This window comes from Anarhichas minor, unplaced genomic scaffold, assembly GCF_050575085.1.
Source record: "Anarhichas minor isolate MPS153535 unplaced genomic scaffold, ASM5057508v1 ptg000040l, whole genome shotgun sequence".
Taxonomy (NCBI): Eukaryota; Metazoa; Chordata; class Actinopteri; order Perciformes; family Anarhichadidae; genus Anarhichas; species Anarhichas minor.
Genome location: NW_027466486.1, coordinates 16176392 through 16192555, shown reverse-complemented (window position 1 = coordinate 16192555; position 16164 = coordinate 16176392). Strand labels below are relative to the sequence as shown.

The following is a 16164-nucleotide window of genomic DNA, read 5'->3' as shown; positions in this document are numbered from 1 at the left end:
GAAAGGGATACCATTGTTTAGGTAAACCAACTTCTGATATGTTTTTGAAAAAAAGCTCCTGAGCATATTCCATTTACAACAGGGAACAATTTATGCTAAAACTCTTAAGTGAAAATGTGCCCGACAAGAAAATGCAGCTTCATGGAGCCGTCTCCAGGCAACTGTGCCGCTAAATGTGCTTCTACTTTGGATGAAACACTCACGAATACTGAATCAGTATTAAAGAGTTCTTTGTGTTGTAAGTTCTTGTAAAACTGGCTCATTTTTTACGGGATCTTCACCCCCAGTATAGATGAACTAAGTAACTTCTGTCTAGATGGCGGGCACCATACTAGAGTTCATTCTCTCATTAAGGATCAATTAGCTGGACTTAAAGATGCTGGCTGCTTAATGAAATGCAGCAGTTGCTCTGTAATGCAGCCAGAGCCAGTGGATGATCTTAGGTGGAGGTCATTTAGTTTGGGTTCACTTGTGCTGCCATGTTGACCAGAGGAGATGGTGTAACATTCACCACCTATAGCTTAAGATGCTGGTACACACCAGGCTGAAATCCGCAATCACTTGATTTTTTTGTGTCTGAGTGAAGAAAACTGCATTCCATTGATGTTCAGTTACCTTATTTGTACTGTTAAACTACATTTTTATGTTTTATTTTTTGAATGTGTGACGTATGTATCAAAATGAAATCCCTTGCTGTACCTCACTATTCATTTGAACCAACGCTGACTTCAATTCATCCGTCTGCTGTCGGAGCGAGTCAGCTCAACGCTTAAGTTGATTCCAGCCCTGTGGTGCATCTCTAATAAATGGTTTACTTTTTACTTCTTTTGCAGCCTACTGTCTGTTGTTGGTGTTTTTTAACTTCTCCACTGTTGCGGCATGTTTTTATTTGTTCCTTATTTTTATGATGACACTGACATGGATCGGATTGCGACATCATGTTGCATTGCTGCCTTTTTTTGTTTGTTTTTAAAAGAACCGTGTGGATGGTTTCGTAAAACTCAAATAAATGGGTCAATCAATTTAATTTGTGAATACAATTTTGTTCGTGTCGATGTGTGTGTGTGTGTGTCTATGTCTGTGTCTGTGTCTGTGTTATATTTCTCAGATTTTACCTGCCTGACAGTCTAAACCAAACTATCAAGTAGCCATTATTAAGTAACTCTCTCACCTCTGAAATCATTTGTCCCAGTGTTACAAAAGGCTGCGGTCAGTTGTAATCATGGCTGCATCCAAGACAAACTCTGCGAGACCCAAAGTAAGAAAGACAAAACCGAACTCTCCAAGCAGACGTACAGTCTGCAGACGGATGAGGAAACCGGCCAAGCTTCTTTATTTACTGCTAAAGGGCCTAAAATTAATAACAAATGTAATACATTGTTAAAATATAGATAAAATACATGCAAATATGTTTTAGTTAGTCTTAAGTACTGTGTCACTGGTCATATGACCACCAGAATAGATGGCCACAGACCGAGGTGATTTACTCTCAAATAAAGGTGTTTCCAGTGACAGAAAGCTCTGCTGCTGCACACTAAAGGACCGGCACGCTGCAATCAGACAGTACGAGGGGCAGGTAAATATGTTGACAATTGAATGATGACGAAATCAGTTTGATGCTTATAATAAGTTGTGATCTGCTGTGACTTCCAAAACATCTGCAGTCTGTTGATATGTCAACAGATCTTCAGGATAGTAGTTTCACTTTTTAAGTCTAAGGTCATGTGTTCCCCAAATGAAAGGTGCCTTGAAAAGTGAAACTGTTGATGCGTTTGGATGCACATTCCTTTGCATAGATCCAGTTATTAGTGAAGTCATGACCTGCTCCACTGATGTTGTGCTACAGGTTCTATGTAACATTTTAGCTTCAATAACTCACGACTGCATTCATTCATTTTGAGTCGTTGGAGATCCATGGTCTTATATTCATTGTGATTTTTCACATCAAAATAACGTGCGTGGTGGTGATGATAAAAATGTGGTGTCGATCATGTTGTTCATCCGTAATATGAATGTGTTTATGCATGTATTTTAAAATACTTTTTATGAAAATAAGTCTTCTTGCCCTCAACTGTAATAGTTTGATTTAAGAATGACCCAGAAACTGCTCTCTTCATTTCTGCATCATAGAATGATGCAGCTCCAAGACTGAATATAGTAGTATCATATATTGTATTGCAATAAAAGCTGTACGTATGTTAGTTGTCACCAATTCATTTACCTCTTATATCAAGTTCATTTCTCTTTCACTTTGATATTTTGGAGACGGTTGGATGTTTGAGCCTAATCTGTCCATTTGTTGATTCTTTGCCTTCTTTTCTCCTCTTGCCCGTCTCTCTCTCTTTCTCTCTTCTTCATGATCTCTCCTCTCTTTTCGCCCTCCCTCCCTCCCTCCTCCAGCTCTGAGTCTGCCCTCAGTTAGCTTCTCTGCAGGGGAGCAGAATGTGAAAGTGTTGATGGTGCCAGTCCCAGTACCGGTCTTCATTCCAGTGCCTATGAACATGTACTCCCAGCACACACCTGTTCCAATGGCCATGCCCATTCCCGTACGTCCCATCAGTAATTCTATGAATTCAAAATTATTCATGTGCCTTGTGTTGAGTATTTCCCGCAGCAAATCCAATGTAAACTTGTTTCTCCTGTTTCCTACAGGTTCCTGTACCCATAGTAGTACCACCACAGAAGAAGCACATGAAAGATGCAGCAGTCCAGTCAGAGCCTATGGCTGTGGAGGAAGAAAAACAGAAAGATGGGCCTGTTTCCAGTGCGGGTGAGGGCGCTTTATTGTCCTGATTTTTTATGCTCTCTTGTCGTATAAAAGTTGAGTTATGTTAGCTACATTAATCAATCCCAAGTACTGAAATATCAAAAGCGTAACTACCCACATTTCACCTCATCTATGTCTGTTTTTGTGTTGTTGCTGCAGACCAGAGCAGTTCTTTTAATGGAGACGGGAAGTCAGAGGCGGTCACTTCCATAATCCGTGAAGATGAGGAGACTGAAAAAGCAGTACAGGCCGTCCTGCCACTTACTGTAAGTGCAGAGAGCATCACAGAATCAACTGATCCCCAACCTAATACCGAACCAGAGGGGACCACGACGACAAGCGACCCACCATCCACCAGTGCTGAGCCTCAACCCCCCTCCTCTCCAATGATGGACTTGGAGACTGACATCCCGAATGGTGAGATGTCATCTTACTTATAGAAGCCTTGAGGGAGAAAAAAAGCTGATTTCTAAGTCTGGTCTGATTTGTTTTCTCTCCTGTGTTTAGTTAGGCCGGGATAATCTTTCTAAGTTAAAACTGGTGGGAAACATTGTTATTGTTGTAATACTCATTCCACAAGAGTCTGAAGTGCACCACTACTGCATGACATAAAAAGAACTCAAAACATTTATGTTTTCTTCCAGTTTTAATTTACATAAATGCTGACACACAAACTTAACTGGAAGAAAACATGAATGTTTTTAGTCCTATTTAGAACTTCAGCCTTTTGTGGCCCGAAATGAGTATAACAACAATAAACTCAATTAAAGACATTTTGACAGGTGAAATTAATAAAATAGTACTTTCTTAATTATCTTGCAAAAAATGTGTGTCCACCTGAAATGTTCCCATCTGTTTCACAGATGAGAAACAAAATGGAGGGACTCAGAAAGATTGTCCTGGACAAACCTAAATCTTTTCACCTGTTTAAGATAAGATGTGTACGTTATAAGGAGAGAAAACTGTTTTCATCCGACTTAGAAAATGGATTAGCAACATTTTTTATTTCTAAGGACTTGCCAATATACCCTAAAGTGCACCCCAAACCTACAACTGTGTGTGTTTTTTTGCAGAATCGTTGGATCAGAAGTCATCTGCTCCACAGAGAGGCGTGAAGAGACCAAGAGAAGGTTACTCCAGCCGGAAACGGGTATGACTCCCCCGATAGTTCAGCAGTATTTCTATCAGCCTCTGATTTATAACCTTTCATTCTACTGACTTAAGTTAGTAGGCAGACGAGTTGTCTTGCAGGCTGCTCTGTGATTCTCTCGCTGCAGGGAACTTGTTTTCAAGGTTTTCAAATACACTCAATTTTAGCCTAACTAACGTGCAACTCACAGTCAACCTTTCAGTTGCATCAACCATTTCCCACACTGCCCAATGTTCATTTGCATTTCCATCCACCCAGGGTCGAAGACGAACTGTTGCGTTGAACCGCAGTGCAGTGGTGACACCAGCAGCCTCCAAACTGAACCACCTGTACGGGGTTAAAGCCTGGAGGTGTTGGGTCCAACAACAGAACAAACACCCGAGAGAATGTGAGCCTCAGTTCTCTTTACATTCCAGTTGGATCTCTTCTATAGTAACCTGCGTTATTCCATACTGTGTTTTGTGGTCTCCTCACCCTGTAGCTAATCTAGTGGATATTAAAGAAGACGTTCTTCAGTGTGACTCTGCTGAGCTGAGCTTTGCTCTGTCTCACTTCATCAGAGATGTGAGACGGCCCAATGGAGAGACCTACAGCCCAGACAGCATCTTCTACCTCTGTCTGGGGATACAGCAGGTACACACACACACACACACACACACACACATACATATTGTGTCACTGGTTTACACCTTGATTCCTTTAGTGTGTTTCTTATGCCTTCTTTTCCGTCTCCCTCTCTTTGGACAGTATCTGTTCATGAAGGGCCGCATAGAGAACATCTTTACAGACGAGCTGTACAGTCACTTTGCTACCAAGATCAGCGGGATGCTGTCACTATGGAAACCTAGACTACTACCTAGCGGTACGATCACTGACATAAAGTCATAATCCTTCAGATTTTCATTGCATTACACCCAAACTGTAATACTGTTTATTGTTTGGCTTTTTCTGCAATATCAATTCAGTCTATTTTCTTTAAATAATGACCTCTCTAGTTTTAATTGATTGTGGCGGAGTCCGACATTCCCGTGATGGATTCAGATCACTTATAACTTTTGTTGCACTGATCTATATTTTTATAACAATGGGTAGAGATGTTCTGATACCATTTTCTCCTTCCCAATACAGAATTTGAAATCTTAACTTGCATATCGGTGGATACTGAGTACCAATCCGATACGAGTGCTGCTAACAGTTAATGTTAACTAGCTTTCCTCCTGCACATTTCAACTTGGATGTTTTGTTTACAATGTAGCATCATCAGGTCAAATAATCGGGTGAACGAGAGTGTTTGAGCAAGGGTGTGTAGAACTAGTTTACACGTGTGCAGTACCGATAGGCCAGGATGTACGGATTGAGTAGGAAGTGACACGTGTTGTTGTTTTTCCTGTGTAGCGTAAATGAGCTGTTAAATGATAAAATGGTTTGATAATGTGATATCGGATCCGTGCGTAGACTCGCGGATTCGCCGATACCTGACCCATACATTTCAGGCTGCATCGGAGGCATCGGTGTCGGTACCGGAACAACTCTAACAATGGGTCGAACGTTTAATGAGGCAACACTTTGCTAACAGGTTCAACATATCAATTTTATAAGCCTATAACATTTCAGTGTTGCGTTTACGGCTTGTTCCGCTGCTCCCAAGTGGCCAACAAAAATAATCTGTTAATGCTGCTTTAATGTAACAGGATGTCTCAAAACCTTACAAAGGTTATCCTTTTCAAAAACAAAACTTGAAGCTATTATGCCAGGTTGACCCCACAAAGCTGAAGTTCATCATATACAACCTACTTTAATTATGCAGTTATGATTTTAATATATTTAACTATCATTATTCATTCATATAAAATCACTTATCACTCATTCATTCTGCCCCAGTCATGTTGAAACCTATCACAGTATATGCGGTGGAGGCATCCTGAACAGGTTGACCAGTGAACGCCTGCTATGGGCACTTTCAGTCTCACTTCCCTGCTCCCTCTCTCCTCCTCAAGGCGGTGCTGCTTCCTCCCGTGTGTTGGAGTCCTACCTGTGGGAGTGCAAGCAGCTGGGCACCTACTCCCCCATAGTGCTGCTCAACACACTGCTCTTCTTTTGCACCAAGAACTTCGGCTTCACCACGCTGGCGCAGCACCAGAGCCTCTCCTTTACCAACTTCACTCGACACTCCAAACCCTGCAACCGAGCCGGCAAAGTCCACTACCTCCGATACCACAGAAGCAGCACCGCCACGCCTCACGCAGGTTGGTGTCTTTTTAAATGAAAGTAGTGATGGTAGCAGTTTGTCTGTGCTGCTGTGCTTTTGAGCAGCAGCTTACATTTTCACACTGACCATATTTAGTACAAAATATCAGGTGACTGTGACTTTACCAATAAAACTATTGATATCAGCCTTAAATTGTTTTTATAAATCAGATTTATTTATTTGTAGACTTATTTGTGTTATGGTGATGGTTCTTTTTGTTTTTAGAGCGATTCAGAAAAAGACAGGGACAGGAAAAGGAAGAGGAGGACCTCGAGATGCTTGAAAATGTCGCCAACCCTCTACACTGTCCTGTCAGACTCTACGAGTTCTACCTCTCTAGATGGTAAGACACACACACACACACGCACACACCTGTAGACAAACTGACAGATGAAGACGAAAGCAGACGTACAAAGCAACTGAACGAAGGCTTCATCTCTGTCCTCTTGCTCCCCAACAGCCCAGAGTTGGTGAAGACGAGAACAGACGTGTTTTTCCTGCAGCCTGAACAGATTGTGCACACTCACAGGTCAGTCAGTCCTCTAACATTCAAGACACCCAGTGATGAAGGTGTCGCTTATTACCAGCTTCCTATCCACCCTCGTATATGCTGCACATTCACCCTATTTGCCCAAATAAAATGGTGTTTGTTTTTAGGTCATTGACAGGAATCAAGATTTAATTGGGGTGAAAATATTACCTTCTGTGCTATTTGCAACATGCAGAGGTATCGCTTTATGTTTTTCTCTTCGGTAGATTTCTCGAATCAGCTGTAGCATTTGTAAAACAGTAAGTGTAAAAGCCTGTTACTTGCTCAAAATCCTTTTTGAGTTCTCTTTCTCCAAAGTAAGCATGTCAGTGCCATCTGAATGACACGTCCTTGTGTCACGGTCTACAAACAAGATAGTCAAAAGGCTAAGCCTTAGCATAGCAGTGTACACTGTAATATTTTTGTTAAGTAAGATATGAGGTTTTGATTACAATGATAGAAAATGCATGAGGCTGCACTTTTTCTGTATGGCGCATCGCAATTTCAACAGTACGAAGTTTCACGTTAGTGCGTGTGGGGGGATTGATTGCAAGAGATGGGACAGGATTCACAATCTGTCAACGAAGTACAGCCTTCACTGTTTTTACTGTCGTTTGTTGGAGACTCCTGCACTAATCCAGTACAAAATAACAAAATGTTTTTCCTTTCCATCTCTGACCTCAACAGTTCCCACTGGTACACCTCACAACCGTTAGAGGCCACCACTCTACAGAGCATGCTCACGCGCATCTTGGCCGTCAGAGAGGTTCACCAGCACCTGCAACATGAAGCAGCTCGGCATCCGCCCTCAGCCGCCGCTGACAACCACAGTTTACAGTGACACGGAGCTCTGCTAGTTCACACCCTGCTGATCTCTTCTCTGCAGCGGAAACCCTCTCTGATGGCGAAATCCGCCGACAGTGAATAACAGCTGTGCGTACGGAGGCTGACGGGTCTTTGAAGCGGGAAAGACAGAACGCAGACATGATGAAAGACAAACGATCATTGCATTTAGGTAACTCGGTGGCCAGCCGCTCCCCCACATAAACGCACAATGAGTTTACAAACTTGGCGAGGGGTTCACATCCATCAGGCCCTGTCAGATCTGTGGATTGATGGGTTTGAATGTTCTGTTTTATCGTTTTTTGCCCCGCTTTGCATCAGCTCGGTATTTATGAATTGCTTTTAAATTTCACCAAAATCCAAAACAATTACATTTTGAGAACAATAACAAAAACAACTTGATTACAATTGTCATATACAGAGCGGTACATAGATGGAATGTGACCTCTGCATTTGACCCATCCTGAGCATTAGGATCAGTGTCTCGCTCACGGACACTCTGACAGGACGAGCCCGCGTTGTGGTGGTGCTGGTGAGCAGGGTTTTGGAACTTGACAGTGTGGCGTGTTCATCCATAGCTGCACAAAACTTGATGGAAAAAAATTGTCACTCAGTTCAAGTGAAGCACGTACCACAGACATCCAGTGTGGTTTTGATAAATGAACCATCAAATATGTCGTTTAACAAAATACGTCGACCAATATCGGATTGAATATGCTGTTAAACCAGTATACTGTATATCAGTGTAACCCTTGTAATGATAGAGGAGACTCACAGTGCCTCTCATCTTTTGTTGTTTTATTGTTGTCTAGTTATCTGATGATTATGATTATTCTTCATCCTTTGTGGCCTTAATTCCCTCCAAACAACTGTCCCGTCTCCCCTCCAGGCTTCACTCATATAGCCTCTGGAGGTAAAGTGGAGGAGTAGCTCATTTCACACATCCACTTAATTATTATATTGCAGTGCACATAATCTACTATGCTCTGTACCAGGGGTCGGCAGCCTCAGGCACGGGAGCTTAACCAATGCACACTGGCAATAAGTGTGGAAGAGAGGGTTTTTTTTGGAAATTCTCGTGCCCTCTCATCAGTATGGATGGAATGAAAGTACAGATCCGTTGAAGATTTAAATTTTGTTGTGGTGTCATAATTTAAACTTTATCTTTAAGGTCATTAAACATCAAAGTCAACCTTGATGTTGATATGGCACACTGATATTAAGAATTACGGCCGCACCATTATCATGACTGGGAGTGTTTCAATTATTATGATTACAATTACAATGGGATCTATGCTCCCTCTATGCTCTCCCTTTATGTAGTCCTGTAACTTTCCTCTTTTTAACCGTGCCAATATCTAAAAAGCCTCTTTTTGTTTCTCCTCTTGCACTTTGCCGTTGTTCCCTAATCTGACAAATAGAATTGGGACAATTTGAATGAGCAGCAGACAACTCAAAGTACTATCACAGGACTCTTCTCAACCCTGACCCTCGACTTTTCCTGCATTATAACTGATGGTGTTAATGGTATTGTGTGTTTTTTGTTGGCCATACATCCACTCAAAAGCAAGTATTATGACAATGTGCCTAAGGTTTTTACCACTGTGTCAGCAGTGTTCATGCTGGTTCTGTTCACCCATCCATTCAAGATCCACGGTCTGTTGCTTGGACCTCTGACTTTGAATGGATTCTGAACAATGTTTCTAAATTGGCAAATAGATAGTCAACATCAGGGGCGGACTGGGGGAAAAAAGTGGCCCGGGAGTTACTGTCAGACCGGCCCACTCAATACACGGCGCGTTGCCCACTCAATGCATCGCACGCATCGACCAGTCAGTGGCCTACTTGGAAAAATACCCATACACTTAACATTATTTTGGATGATTACAAAGAAATTACATCATATATGTTTTTTTTTATAACATTTGGATCTACGAATTTGCCTGGATGGACACATGGAATAAAATGATACTGGCTATTGTAACACTCCAACGTAGGTATAGTTTGCTAGATGAATATGCTTAACTCTGGGCTAGTATCAGATGGTTATACGCAGTGGAGCTGGTGGAAAATGTTCTAGGTAGGGCTGTGCCACATCCAATCAATTTCAGCAAACATCCCAGAATGATTTAATGCAAAAAAATTAAGGTATCAAACACGTATTACTACTTTGCAGTTAAATATTTAACTTTTATTCCAACATGAAAAAAAGCAGTAAATAACACTTTGACAAACACGTCAGGAAATCTTATTTGTGTCACCCACACAGGGAATTCAGTATAATATAATAATATATAAATCATATAATAATATGCTGTATAATATAATAATATATATATATCATATAATAATATATATATCATATAATATATATATCGTATAATAATATAATATATATATCATATAATATATATCGTATAATAATTATAATAATATATATATCATATAATAATATATATATCATATATTAATATTCACTATAATATAAAACACACATATATATAATTATTTATTTATAACTATATATCCATTTCTCAGACAGCTAAATTGTATGCCACTCATTTATATCTGTAATCAGCATTAAAGCATCATTGGCTAAACTGCTTCATAGACCCGCCTCTTTGGGGCAGATTGCATGCTGGGTGTGTGATTGTGTGTGTGTAGGGGTGCTGCCGGCTCGCAGATGGAAACCATGAGTGTGAATACAGATCGCGAGGAGTAGTATAAATCTTAGTCAGTGATTTTCAACCTTAAGAATTTGAATAAAATTAACGTGTTCTGTGAAGCATAGGATATAGTCGGGCTCGGCGGGGCAGAGCGGTGATGGACCACCCCAACCTCGTCGGCCTACCTGAGATTTCCCCGGTATCCCCTATGGCCAGCCCGCCCCTGGTCAACATAGACTAAATATGGAAAACACGATTGGCCCATAGGGTTGCTGCTCAACAACGTCTCAGTACTTGTCAAAGAGGTGTTAAACGTACACAATCATGTCTGGACATGTCTTATAATGTCCATTTGACATCAGTGACTCATTTCTTAGAATTCTGGATCATGATTTATATTTTCTTGTTTTCCTTTCATATGAATTCTGCTTGTTTACTGGACCAGTTTAGATTTAACGAAAATATGAGTTTGTTCTTCATGGTAATAATGACTCCACTACCCACAATACACCGTGTGTTTCATAATGGATCTATTTTGTTTGTTTCAGCTCTTATTATATATTTTGTGATGGAAGCTGACGTGCCTTTACCTTCGCCTCATGTTTCATATGGAGTCTGTTACAGTGTAGAAGCCCAAATGTGAAGCTGACAGATGTCTGCTGGCATTAAGTGTTCACCTGTCGTCTGGCGCTGAGCCATTAGCATTAGTTCTGTTGAACGACACTGTAACACTCTGCTGCAGAGGAAATAAAAAAAAAAAAAAGATATTTATTGTCATGCACAAAATGCTGTATTGTCATCCAGTATTAAAAAGTCATCTTATTCCTTTCTTTCCTCGGTCGCAAGGCGAAGCATTTATAACGAAGGTACGATTGAAACTAAATGTGATGTTGAGTGTAATCGAAGTTTGTGCATTTTTGGAACATTTGATTCTTAAAGTTTGTGTGTGAGAGAGATTGACTGTTTGAGATCAGTATCTGTTCCCATTTTTTTCACTGAGACCATTTTGTTTTTTGGTTCAGTTTCTGTCCGAATTATATTTAATAAGGGAATGTATCAGTTATGAATGGATTCTCTTCTCTTTAATGTGTTGACTCCTATTCTCCTGTGTTCTCCCAGTCTCACTAATAAGCACCAACATGAAGCAGAATGTGATGGAAGATTTGAAAAACTCAACAGCAATGTCTCTTTCCAGAGATGATCCACAGACCTTGTGAGCAGAAACCTAGACGTTCCCTTGTGTAACTTACTAAATATCAATTTAACGTGGTCAGATGATGTTCTCTCCACCAATAATTCACACCGATTTGGACACATCTTTCTTCAAACATATGCATGAATGCATCACAAGGCCATGAACACAAATATTAGGTTGTGTACAGTCTAAGGGAGTTGGCGTGGTTTGACGAGGAGCAGAGGAAAGTTGATCTTTTAATCTGAGGGCGTGAGTAGGCCCACACGGAAGCTGCATGTTATCAGATCTGTTGCCTGTTCTGCTACATCACTTCCTTTGAACTGATGGACAGAAACTTTACATAACAGGCTTACATCACTCATTTTGCATAGATGTTGTACAGGTATCGTCATATGCATATTCTCTCAAGATATAAAAGATGTTTTTTTTGTTCATTTTAACTCGTTTCTTATTTTCCGTGATGTCATGTTACAAAGAGTCGCAGTATTGGACAAAGATGTCTGCTGGATCAGGAAGTCTTTAAGTACTGCTAGTAGACAGGTTCAAGATTTATAATTTGAGTGATAAAAAAAATCTGTAATAAATAGTCATATTTATAAGTAGCCATAAGAAACCACACAGCATAGCACCAGTCATAAAACCTTTATTAAGTTTTTAATTTTTGTTGCTGAACGAAATCATTTCATTCCTAAAAGAAGTGAGAAGACAGAAGAAGAGACAGAACAAACATTTAGAAACCAAGACTAGAAACATCCTTTGCATTCTTGCTAAGGCTGGACAAGAATTCAATATTTTCACTTGATGCCTATCAGTAGAATTGCTGGGCAATTATTATAACTGTTGTCCAAAACGATTGTTTTAATAACAGTATTTAATAACTCTACAACAATATGAACCGTGTTGACCGAGCCCTAACTGTGGCATAGGAAAAAAAAAAAAAAAAAAAGGGTCATGGTAGGAGTCTAGGCCATGTCCTCTTCACCCTCCTCTTCAAACTCCCCCTCTTCCTCAGCAGTGGCCTCCTGGTACTGCTGGTACTCGGACACCAGGTCATTCATGTTGCTCTCAGCCTCCGTGAACTCCATCTCGTCCATGCCCTCGCCCGTGTACCTGAAACAAGTAAGCTCTTACTCACATGCGTTATGTCTATGAATTCTGGGTAAAAAGCAAAGTGCAGGAAAATTCTCCCCACTGTCCTGACACCAGCCTTCTCTTACTCACCAGTGGAGGAAGGCCTTGCGGCGGAACATGGCAGTGAACTGCTCAGAGATGCGCTTGAACAGCTCCTGAATGGCCGTGCTGTTGCCAATGAAGGTGGCGGCCATCTTGAGGCCACGGGGCGGGATGTCGCAGACGGCCGTCTTGACGTTGTTGGGGATCCACTCCACGAAGTAGCTGCTGTTCTTGTTCTGCACGTTCAGCATCTGCTCGTCCACCTCCTTCATGGACATGCGGCCCCGGAAGATGGCGGCGACCGTGAGGTAGCGCCCGTGGCGGGGGTCACACGCTGCCATCATGTTCTTGCTGTCGAACATCTGCTGGGTGAGTTCAGGAACCGTCAATGCCCTAGAAGGAGACAGACAATATAAATTAGGATTAATTTCAAATTCATGAAACTTGAGGTCTGTTAGAGTCTCTAAAAAGCAAGCTCCTGCCTCTCTACCTGTACTGCTGGCTGCCTCGGCTGGTCAGCGGGGCAAAGCCCGGCATGAAGAAGTGCAGCCTGGGGAAGGGCACCATGTTGACGGCCAGCTTCCTCAGATCAGCGTTGAGCTGGCCGGGGAAGCGCAGGCAGGTGGTCACCCCGCTCATGGTGGCGGAGACGAGGTGGTTGAGGTCACCGTAGGTGGGCGTGGTGAGCTTCAGCGTGCGGAAGCAGATGTCATACAGGGCCTCATTATCAATGCAGAAGGTCTCATCGGTGTTCTCCACCAGCTGGTGGACGGAGAGGGTGGCATTGTACGGCTCCACCACTGTGTCTGACACCTGGAGCAGGAGAGTGGGAGAGGGGAGACAAAAGAGAGGAAGAGGGAACAGCATTAAAAGCACTGAGGAGCACGTGGAGGGGCAAATATTTAAAGTTGAAACATGTGTATCATGTGAACCTTGGGAGAAGGCACCACGCTGAAAGTGGTCATGATGCGGTCCGGGTACTCCTCTCGGATCTTGCTGATGAGCAGAGTGCCCATGCCGGAGCCGGTGCCTCCTCCGAGGGAGTGCGTGAGCTGGAAGCCCTGGAGGCAGTCGCAGCTCTCTGCCTCCTTCCTCACCACATCCAGGACCGAGTCCACCAGCTCGGCCCCCTCGGTGTAGTGGCCTTTGGCCCAGTTGTTTCCTGCTCCGCTCTGGCCTGTGTTACATGCAAATACAGTCATCTGTCACAGCTGGGGTGTCGACACATTTACTCGCAGTGAGGGGTGCATACAGTGAAAGGAGACTGGCTCCTTCACTTGTGTAGAGGAAACTTTATAGATACACAGCTTTAAAATGTTTTTATTTTTTATTTTCCAGGGACAATGCACACTAATCAACAGTCACACTGTAAGTGAGCCAGAGAGGCTAATTTCCATCTGCTGTCCCCGGCCAGATGTTTCAAGGCAGCCTAAAATAACAAAATATGTTGTGACTCTCATAAACCCAAGTCAAAACACACATTTCTTCACATTTAAATTCTCACCAAAGACAAAGTTGTCTGGTCTGAAGATTTGGCCAAAGGGACCAGACCTCACAGAGTCCATGGTGCCTGGCTCCAAGTCCACCAGCACTGCACGGGGGACATATTTGCCACCTGGAGATTTAAAAAAAACAAGCAGACAAATCACTAGTATTATTATTACAAGTTACACACACGGTGCTGGGAGCTTTTTTTGTTCGTATGCATTAATTACTTTGCCTTATTAAATGTTGAAAAACTGTAAGGGTTGGATTTCAATTACAGCAGAGAGTCACACAGAGCGACAAGAGAGAACACATATATGCAAAAATGCTTTATGGACGGTTTACTTTTGTTTTTATTTGGTCATAAATGCTTCTATAGCCCTTTAGGACCTGGCCTCAAAATATGACAATGGATTAAAGCCAACGCCCTCATATTCCTCGTATATATTTGGGATAATATCATTCGTGAGCTGGATGGTTTGTTGATTTGTTCTACCATGGAAACGGCAACTAGGAAGGAGAGTTCACTGTGACTTCTAGTGGCTTCTAATGGTTTCCAACGGGTTAGGGATACCGTGACCCTGCTGGATAGCTTCGGTACTAACGGAATTTCCCGTTACTGAATCACTTTGGTTCCCCTTTAGATTAGCTATCGGTAACTCTAGGAGCCCAAAGCACAATGCGGCTAACCTGACGCCTCGTTGAAGTACACGTTGATCCGCTCCAGCTGCAGGTCGCTGTCCCCGTGGTACGACCCGGTAGGGTCGATGCCGTGCTCGTCGCTGATCACCTCCCAGAACTACAACCAGGAGAAACAGAGAATGGAGGTTAACGGTTATATGAACAGGCTAACTAGCACGACGTATCCTCACGAGTCAAACCTATCGTCGGTACGGAAACCACGGCCCCATTAGCGTCGTTGCTAAGTAAGCTAACCTATCAGCCCGCCCAAACCAACTGCAACATTCACGCCATTTTTCATTGTGTTAAGACTTCTCTTTAAAACAAAGCTATTCGTACCTTAGCTCCTATCTGGTTTCCACACTGGCCCGCCTGCAGGTGCACGATTTCCCTCATTTTGACGGTAATTAAACAATCTTCCGAACAACGACCTAAACAGAGCTGTTAATGTAGATGTTACCCTCTCGCGCTTCAGCAACGGACTAACCTAGAAAGGTGGGGCCAGGCCAGCTACAGCGGACCGATTCATGCTATTGGACCAACGAAATGTCGGTCAAAGTACAGCGGACATCCCATTGGTCAACAGAATGTGTTGAGAGTTTGGATTGGATGGTTCTCTGCGAGTGTCTTGGTGACACCGGATATAATCTAATACATGACGCAGAGACACTCAGACACTCACTAAACCAAATCAGCTTCGTTTTAGCCTCTAATAATAATAATAATAATAATAATGTATTTATCTTAATCTGTAATACACGAGCCTGCTGCTCAAGAAATGTAATAATAGATCAAATAGGCAAACATTGAGGCGATAGATGATCATCTTTGATAACGCATACCTAACTTTCATAAACTGTTTTAATGTTAGAATATGTTAGTGTGATCGCATGTTTATTACGCGACAAGTAGCCTATCTAACTAATCCTACACGTTAGGTCGTCATGGAAGAAGAGGAATGATGAAGTCATTGTTGTGGCTGCCCTGCCCATAAAATGGCGGTGTATGGCGTTATAATGCAGGGCTACCCAAACCACGTGATGCACAAGGGGCTTCTTATACACACTGAACTGCGTCAAGGGGGTTTATGCTGTCGGTTTATTCTTCAATCTGTTTAATCATTTTTACCAAATAGAGTCAAATCATTTCGTTCAAATTCCAAGTTTCCCTCCTCCATAAATGATCCAGCTTCAACAGACGTCACAGGATAATAATATTAGGATCATTTTCTGGTGATAAAACATTTCCAACAAATGTAATGGTGTGCTGCTTGCTAGCTCTGATACAATAGAGTGCACCAAAGCCTGTGGAACCATTATTTTAAGGGGAATACAAATGACCTTAGTCACCTTATTATATTATCCAACAGAACAGTTAAGATTTAATTCATCGCAGAATTCTCCATATTGTAATATGTTTGCAAATGT

General features: G+C 42.1%; 2 protein-coding genes across 13 annotated transcripts in view; one reads left to right on the top strand and one right to left on the bottom strand.

The window, feature by feature from the left end:
• Nucleotides 1–13749, top strand: part of LOC142967898 (zinc finger MYM-type protein 4-like) — a 31623-nt gene extending 17874 nt beyond the window's left edge. For 11 of the 12 annotated variants that reach the window (XM_076107516.1, XM_076107523.1, XM_076107524.1 and 8 more), the window contains 11 exons: nt 2401–2546; nt 2653–2770; nt 2927–3184; nt 3841–3917; nt 4176–4305; nt 4399–4550; nt 4665–4779; nt 5915–6163; nt 6391–6508; nt 6626–6694; nt 7382–13749. In XM_076107516.1, coding sequence (XP_075963631.1) covers nt 2401–2546; nt 2653–2770; nt 2927–3184; nt 3841–3917; nt 4176–4305; nt 4399–4550; nt 4665–4779; nt 5915–6163; nt 6391–6508; nt 6626–6694; nt 7382–7535 — 1586 coding nt within the window. In that variant the 3' untranslated portion in view covers nt 7536–13749. Of the gene's footprint in view, nt 1–2400; nt 2547–2652; nt 2771–2926; nt 3185–3840; nt 3918–4175; nt 4306–4398; nt 4551–4664; nt 4780–5914; nt 6164–6390; nt 6509–6625; nt 6695–7381 lie in introns of those variants that run through there. The other variant, XM_076107526.1, reaches the window with a different exon arrangement.
• On the bottom strand, nt 12025–15235 carry LOC142967902 (tubulin beta-4B chain-like). The gene is made up of 7 exons (XM_076107531.1): nt 15077–15235; nt 14747–14855; nt 14076–14186; nt 13504–13748; nt 13062–13384; nt 12620–12964; nt 12025–12508 (listed from the first exon to the last, which is right to left on the bottom strand). The coding sequence occupies exons 1-7, from the start codon at nt 15131–15133 to the stop codon at nt 12361–12363; spliced, it is 1338 nt and encodes a 445-aa protein (XP_075963646.1). The 5' UTR covers nt 15134–15235; the 3' UTR covers nt 12025–12360.
• Between the last annotated feature and the right edge of the window lie 929 nt (nt 15236–16164).

Bases quoted from the DNA above. Each gene is read 5' to 3' on its own strand.
- LOC142967902 (XM_076107531.1), bottom strand. From the start codon at position 15,133: ATGAGGGAAATCGTGCACCTGCAGGCGGGCCAGTGTGGAAACCAGATA. The intron at 14,856-15,076 runs GTACGAATAGCT...TCCTGGTTGTAG, and splicing joins GAAACCAGATAGGAGCTAAG to TTCTGGGAGGTGATCAGCGA. The intron at 13,749-14,075 runs GTGAGAATTTAA...CATGTAACACAG, and splicing joins ACCAGACAACTTTGTCTTTG to GCCAGAGCGGAGCAGGAAAC.